This window comes from Lipophrys pholis, assembly GCF_963383615.2.
Source record: "Lipophrys pholis genome assembly, chromosome: 3".
Lineage (NCBI taxonomy): Eukaryota > Metazoa > Chordata > Actinopteri > Blenniiformes > Blenniidae > Lipophrys > Lipophrys pholis.
This window is the reverse complement of record NC_137627.1, coordinates 29,001,996-29,009,385: the sequence shown is the minus strand read 5'-3', so window position 1 is coordinate 29,009,385 and position 7,390 is coordinate 29,001,996. Positions and strand designations below refer to the sequence as shown.

General features: G+C 39.9%; 1 protein-coding gene across 1 annotated transcript; it reads left to right on the top strand.

Annotated features, from left to right (window-relative positions):
• Positions 1–3,159: 3,159 nt before the first annotated feature.
• LOC308107734 (trace amine-associated receptor 1-like) lies at positions 3,160–4,155 on the top strand (the record flags this gene model as incomplete). The annotated part of the gene is made up of 1 exon (XM_080460222.1): positions 3,160–4,155. One exon carries the CDS (start codon positions 3,160–3,162, stop codon positions 4,153–4,155), a length of 996 nt encoding a protein of 331 aa, XP_080316348.1.
• Between the last annotated feature and the right edge of the window lie 3,235 nt (positions 4,156–7,390).

Genomic DNA, 7,390 nt, shown 5'->3' with positions numbered 1-7,390 from the left:
TATGTTTTCATCCTTGTAAGCATTTACAATTGTAAATTGTTACATCCTTTAATCAGGCTACCCACAAGTCATACATTTTGTGGTGTCTGCAAATGCAAGTGACAGGGAAAGGAGTCACTTTTTGCGGATAACCAGCTCACGAGCATGAGTAAGGTTATCCAAACAAAACCTCCCAGTGTGCAAGACAACACATGGGCTTTGACAAGAATCTTGACTTTTGATTACAATGGTTTGTTTTATTTTCATCAGGTCCTTCTTTAGACAGACCAAAATCATCATGGGAGTGGACTTCTACATCAAGCTTTTCATGACACGGGCAAATACTACAAAGGTTTTGGTTGTTTGAATTTTTGGCACAGGCCCTGAACTAGCACATGGTTCTTTTTGGTGGAAAAGCCCTATAAGAAAGGCCCGGCTGGGATTTGAACCCACGATAGCCTTGCTGTGAGGCAAAGATGGAATCCCAGGTGCGTAAGAGGGTAGGCCACCTCGTCCAGGTTCATAGTTGTCCGCTTCCTGATCTCGATGGCCTCCTTTATCCACCATTTGTGTCTGTTTCCCTCTGAAGTTATGACCCTTCCCTTATTGCAGTTCGTGATATGGTTATTTATTTTGCAGTGATCAGTGATTTTGCATTTATTGTTCTGCTGTGTCTTTTTGTGATCTTGTGAGTCGTCCTGCTGTTTCCTTTTTACATTCTGTTTGAAGTTTTTTTCTTTCTTGTACTGAAGGATTTCACCAATGTATGTTTTGTTTGAGGCAACCTGATGAAGACCGACACATCATCACATGTCAGATGACACTCTGAGGAAGACTGCAGGTGCAACCAAAACATGTCAGCAAGGTAAAAGCATTCAACTTGTTAAAAAAGAATCTACAATATACGTTCAAGAATGACCAAAAGAACATACTGCAGGGTTATTCTTTTGACCAATATGTGGAAAGGCTTGGCTTAGTGGGTATTTTAAGACATTTTTAATGTGTTCACTAGATTTTCTTGATTGAATTTTGTTCTAACAAATATAGCTGCAAGTATTTTTTGACTAGGATCTATGGCTGGAAGCACTTCATTTACTGTCAACAAACATACAACTCATGAGAGAAGTCTTGTGGTAGTGTGAGGTAGCGTTCTTGTTGAAGTTTAAGAACATGACACTATACGTTTAATTAAGAATGAATCCTACAATTATAGAATTTACAAAGTGTGGAAACAAAGAATTAAAAATCAGTTGAATATTCTGATGGTTTAATTAGATTTTTCCTGTTTGATGCCTTAATTCAGAAATGTCCAAAACCAAACTGTAATCAGTAATGTTTAATCCAGTCTAACAGAAGTGAGCAAAAAGTATGTTCCTAATTCTTTATTTTATTGGGTTCAGGTTAAATCTGACATTTAAGGGGTTGTCTGGGGATCTGCATCAATGATTCCAGTCCAGAGTCATTCATCAAATAGCTGGCATGGGGTTGTTCATTATTCTGGATAGTATAACAATGAGAGAAAAATAAAGTATTTAAACATTGTTGAACATTTCAAAATTTGTAAAAAAAAAAAAATTAAAGAAAGAAACAAGCATTTAAAATAACTTACAAATGCAAAATAAATCACCTACAACAAAACAAAAATACTAATGGTACTTTGAATTGTCAACATTTTGTTGATCACTAATTTGTTTTTATTCACCGTAAGACCAACACTGAAGTCACTTTGGTAATGAGTTCCCTGGATAAGGAGGTGCAGGAATACAAGCAGTGATAATGAGGTCAGGAGAGGATTCTGGACAGAGGTCCTAAAAAAGCCACTCTCACACTTTTAATTAGGGTTTGTGCTTTGTTCTTTTTTTTTTAACACAACACTGAAGAGTAAAAAAAAAAAAACTTTCCTCTTGGAATTTCCATTGTTGGTAGTGTTTTTTTATCGAAATCTACAATTAGTAAGAAACCCCATGACAATATTTCTTTCTGTCAGGAACTGAACAGGGAACTGAAGGAGTGGAAAAGCTAAAAGTCTTCTGATTGTAATGATATGGAGCTGACAATTACAAAATACGTTAAAGAAGGCATTTCACAGATTTACCACTTACATGTAACCTATCTTTTCAAACATACAAAATGAATGAAATTTGCTCAAGTCTTTCTCATTTACAAATCTGGAGGCAAAATGCTCTTCTCAGACTGCTAACGGCTTTCACATATCTTAAAATGTTAGAAAAACAAAACACTTCTGCTTATTAGTGATTAGTTTGTATTTTTCTAGTCAAGTCGACCTCTCACAATAACACAATCAGTCCAAAACAATTACTGCAGACAGACAATGCAATGACAATTTTTATCAATATCCGAAAGAGATTTGAATTGTATAAATCACAGCATAAAATCTAACCCTAGCCCTATAAAATCTTACAGGAGGTGTGCTGTACTCAAAAAATCTAAGTTTTTGGAAAAGACAACATTTTGTGAAGTTGGGTAATTGCAATGAGGAGACCTGGTTCACTTTGACAGCATGTAAGGGCAAGTTGAATTACAGAGCTTTTCCTAGTTGATGCTTTGGTTATGTTTCTGTTAACTATGATATTGAAATAACAAAGAATTTGATATCTGATTTTTCTGAATGATCAAACCTTAAGAAATTAATGTTGAACATAAAAGTCTTTCAAAACTACCACACTATCAGGGAAACATGAGAGGAATATTACAATATGTGGCTGTACATTATCCAATGAGAGTTATCCATTGCACCAATTCCCTGTACGGTCATTATTTAACCTACATACAGACCACAGCTGCTCAGTCTGACTATATGTGAGACATATTCTGTGTAGCGCCTGACTGTGTAAGGTAATTTAGTTTCAGAGGTCAGTTATATTTAAATGTGAATTAAGATCTACCACAAGTGGTTTAAGTGCCATTTTTTTATGTTGTTAATAATACTGTAATTTGGTACTTTTGGTATATGACAGTCTTAAGAGTTAATGAAAAAGTACAGACGTATTGAGTCAAACTTTCAATTCCAATTTGAGATTTCGCACAGTGTATTCTATTCTATTTGAGAGACTGCATAAGGTCTACCTTTTTGATAAGCACAAGTATTTTCTTTAGTGAAGGTAAATTGCAGGATCACAGACATTTATTTATGTATTAATTTTGTCTCTCCCCAAACAGATGGAACAGGTATTGTGCTATGAAACCAGAAATAGTTCATGTCTGAGGACCGTCCATCCTTTGCCTGCACGCATCAGCCTCTATGTGATTCTAGGGGCCATGGTAATCCTGACTGTGTGTGGAAACCTTTTTGTCATACTCTCAGTCGCTTATTTTAAGCAGCTTCATACACCAACCAATTACCTAATTGTCTCACTTGCCATGTCTGACCTACTTTTAGGACTGGTGGTTATGTTTCCCAGCATGGTTACATGTGTAGAGTCTTGCTGGTATTTTGGTGAGCTTTTCTGTAAAGTCTATCTGAGTTCTGACGTCACGCTATGTACTGCATCCATCCTAAATCTGTCCTTCATATCACTTGATCGACACTACGCTGTTTGCCAGCCTCTATTGTACAGAAGAAAAATAACAGTTAATATTGTGGGGATCATGATTCTACTAAGCTGGAGTTTTTCTGTCTTCATGGGTTTTGGAATGATTTTTCTGAAAATCAATATTCTAGGGGTTGAAGAATTCTATTTTAACAAAATTGCATGTGAAGGAGGGTGTGTTTTGTTCCAGAGTGTTTTTTCCAGTACAGTGTCCTCACTCCTCTCCTTTTATATTCCAGGGATAATAATGCTCAGTGTTTATTTGAAGATCTTTGTGGTGGCACAGAGGCAAGTGTGCCGCATACAGAATGTGTCTTGTAAAGGCACTGCGAAAACATCAATTGCAAGTCAGAAAAAAGCTACTAAAACGCTGGCAATTATAATGGGGGCATTTCTTTCATTTTGGACTCCTTTTTTTTTCTGTAACATCATTGATCCCTTCATCAATTACTCAACACCGCCAGCCCTGTTTGAAACACTCGTGTGGGTGGGCTACCTGAATTCTACGGTCAATCCTTTAATTTATGCCTTCTTTTACAGTTGGTTCAGAAAGGCACTGCAATTATTCACTTCAGGTAAGCTCTTCACATCTGACATTTCAGAGACAATACTTGTCTCAGATTAACAGCAGCCCCTGACTGTGAGACGTTTTATTGATAAAATAAAATCTTGTAACATCTTATCATATTTGAGCAGAAATACAGGTTCCGAGGTTCACATTTGGTCAGTTGTGGCCCTTGACCGAATTAGAGTTTGAATGAACTCTTAATTTTTGGTTTATAATGGTTCATCAAATTTGACATTCATGCATCATTCTCATTGAGCTCAAAATCAACACATTTCCAGAGAGACAGTAGAAGTTTGAACAAAAGGGAAGATTGCGTACAGTTGTGTAGATTTCTCTAACATTCCCTCCTGTTTTGACTTATAAAGAATGATGTGTAATTTTGCAGTCTGTATTCAAGGATGACCTGTTTCAACATTCTTGGGACCTCTGGTATATTTTGTGGTCTTCATCAATGCAGTCTCAAAACAATTCGACCTTTAAGCACTGTCTAATTTCATAGTTAGACAAACTCCAGGACAATCATGCAAAGTTGTACTGTCACATTGTCTCTTCTTGCAAGAATAATGTAATAAAATCATCTAAAACTTTTTCAAATTGCTCTCAGTCTGATTCCTGTGTATTCTGTCTCCCTGAGGTTTTTTTACGAGGAAATTCTCTTGACAACTTGGTCCTTCGAGCCGGATTCTAACATCCCTCTCACCACCAGGATTGGGTCTGAAACTTTCACCGGGGAAAGGCCAGTCTGGTCTTTCCTTGAGAGAAGTCCTCCAACTGAATTGTTGCAAGAGGCCGGTTTACACTGGAGGTGAGAAAGTTGTGGAATCCAAACAACAATTTATGAACGAAGACAGATCCAGGATCAGCTGAGAGTGAGTGGGTTCTCTTTTGTGTGAAAGTTCTCGTGTGGATGGGACAGTGTCGGATATCCATATGAAAACTGCCACCAACTTCATTGCTCTATCTAGTTAAAAAAACAAAACAAAACAAAAAAAAAACCTAATATGTTCGTACAAGTAAGTGTATATGTGCCAAACCTTGCACTGTGGCCAGGCGAGTCAGCATCACCCCCACAGACGAGATCTTCTCTCGCAGCCTGCAATGTGCAGAGCATCCACAACTGTCGCTCCCTCTACACACGGTGAACAGCTGTGTACAGGATATGCTGCTGGTGTCGAAAGTAGGACCTGATATTGATCACTGCCACTCCCATGTGCGAAAACACTCGCAGCACTTTCGTAGTGCTGGCACCGGCAAACAAAATGGCAGCAGACAACAAATTGTTGCCAGCAGCTGTTTTGCCATTGGAAAGCTGACTGTTCCAGGTGCATCCATGGACACAGTCCATACATTGAATGGACAGCTGGAGAAGAGTCCCAACCTACTTGGAGGGCCATGTGAGCCGGCGAGATCCACACATTGGACAGCTGCTCCATGTAGTCAACAGTTGGACGAGGCTGGACCAGAAGACGAGGTAGAAGGTGTGCTGAGTGCTGGCGCGGGGAGAAGTACTGGCATCTGTGCACATTTCCACTTCACTCTCACTATCACTAAAGACGCATAACATGGTGTGTAGTCCTCATCTGACATGGCCTCCTCAGTTTCCTCTGGTTCATCCTCATCCGACTCTTCAATCAGAACATCGCCATATGTCTGCGTACCCGAGCCGTTAAACTGTTGACATGCTTGAACACCTGTGAGCTTATTGCAACAGAGGTTTCATTATTACTTCTGTGCCTTGACTTTTGCACATTAAAGGGAACCAACTCTAAACACATCCATTTGGAAAAATTTACCTTTGCAGAGAGGTCTCTGCTGATATAGAGTCCCAACAGTCCTGGATGGCGGCTTGATTTGAACCTGAGTTGCAGCATCCGCATGTGTATCTTCAAGCTGTTTTGGGTTAACATGTTAACAACCATTATTGATTTTGTATTGTGATGAGCAGTTAATATATCTAAATTGTCACACATGCATGTATGTAATACTTTTTCAAACACTTACAGAATTAAGGGCCCACATTCTAAACTGTTTCATGGCTCATACACCAGCGATGCTACATGCTAAAGAGTTTCGGGGCTCACACACCAGTGATGCTACATGCTAAACAGTTTCATGGCCCAAACACCAGTGATGCTACATTCTAAACTGTTTCATGGCTCACGCACCAGCGATGCTACATGCTAAACAGTTTCATGGCCAAGATAACAGTGATTATACCAGCCAGCCAAATACTGGGCTGGTGAGCTGTTGCCTCGGTAGGTGGGTCTGACGAGCTAGGAGGCTATTGTTTGCCTTTTGCTTTTAGTTGCTCCATCAACTAAGTCTTTGCACTGTGGCCAGGCGAGTCAGCATGTATCCATTAAGATACAAAAATCTCTTTATTTCAGTGCAAATTATATTACTTCAAAGTTCCAGTCACCAGAGCACAAAAGACGAGCATATTCTGATAAACTCCGCCAGAGCGGTCAAAAACCTGGGTACCCTTCCGGGGTCAACACCTGTTTCCTTCTTCATTGCCCCAGTCTATATGCGCATGACGTCAGTGACACACAGCACACCCACACAGGTCAAAACACTTATACACAATCCAATAATATCACATTTGGCTCCTACAGTGATGCTACATGCTAAGCAGTTTCATGGCCCACACACCAGTGAAGCTACATACTAAAGAGTTTCAGGGCTCACACACCAGCGATGCTACATACGAAACAGTTTCATGGCCCACACACCAGTAAAGCTACATGCTAAAGAATTTCGGGACTCACACACCAGTGATGCTACATGCTAAACAGTTTCATGGCCCACACACCAGTGATGCTGCATGCGAAACAGTTTCGGGGCTCACACACCAGTGATGCTACATGCTAAACAGTTTCAGGTTCCACACACCAGTGATGCTACATGCTAAAGAGTTTCATGGCCCACACACCAGTGAAGCTACGTGCTAAAGAGTTTAATGCCTCACACACCAGCGATGCTACATGCTAAAGAGTTTCAGGGCTCACACACCAGCGATGCTACATGCTAAAGAGTTTCGGGGCTCACACACCAGTGATACTACATAATAAACAGTTTCAGGGCTCACACACCAGTGATGCTACATGCTAAACAGTTTCAGGGCTCACACACCAGTGATGCTACATGCTAAACAGTTTCATGGCCCACACACCAGTGATGCTACATTGTAAACTGTTTCATGGCTCACACACCAGCGATGCTACATAATAAACAGTTTCATGGCCCACACACCAGTGGTGCTACCTTGTCAACTGTTTCATGGCTCACACAC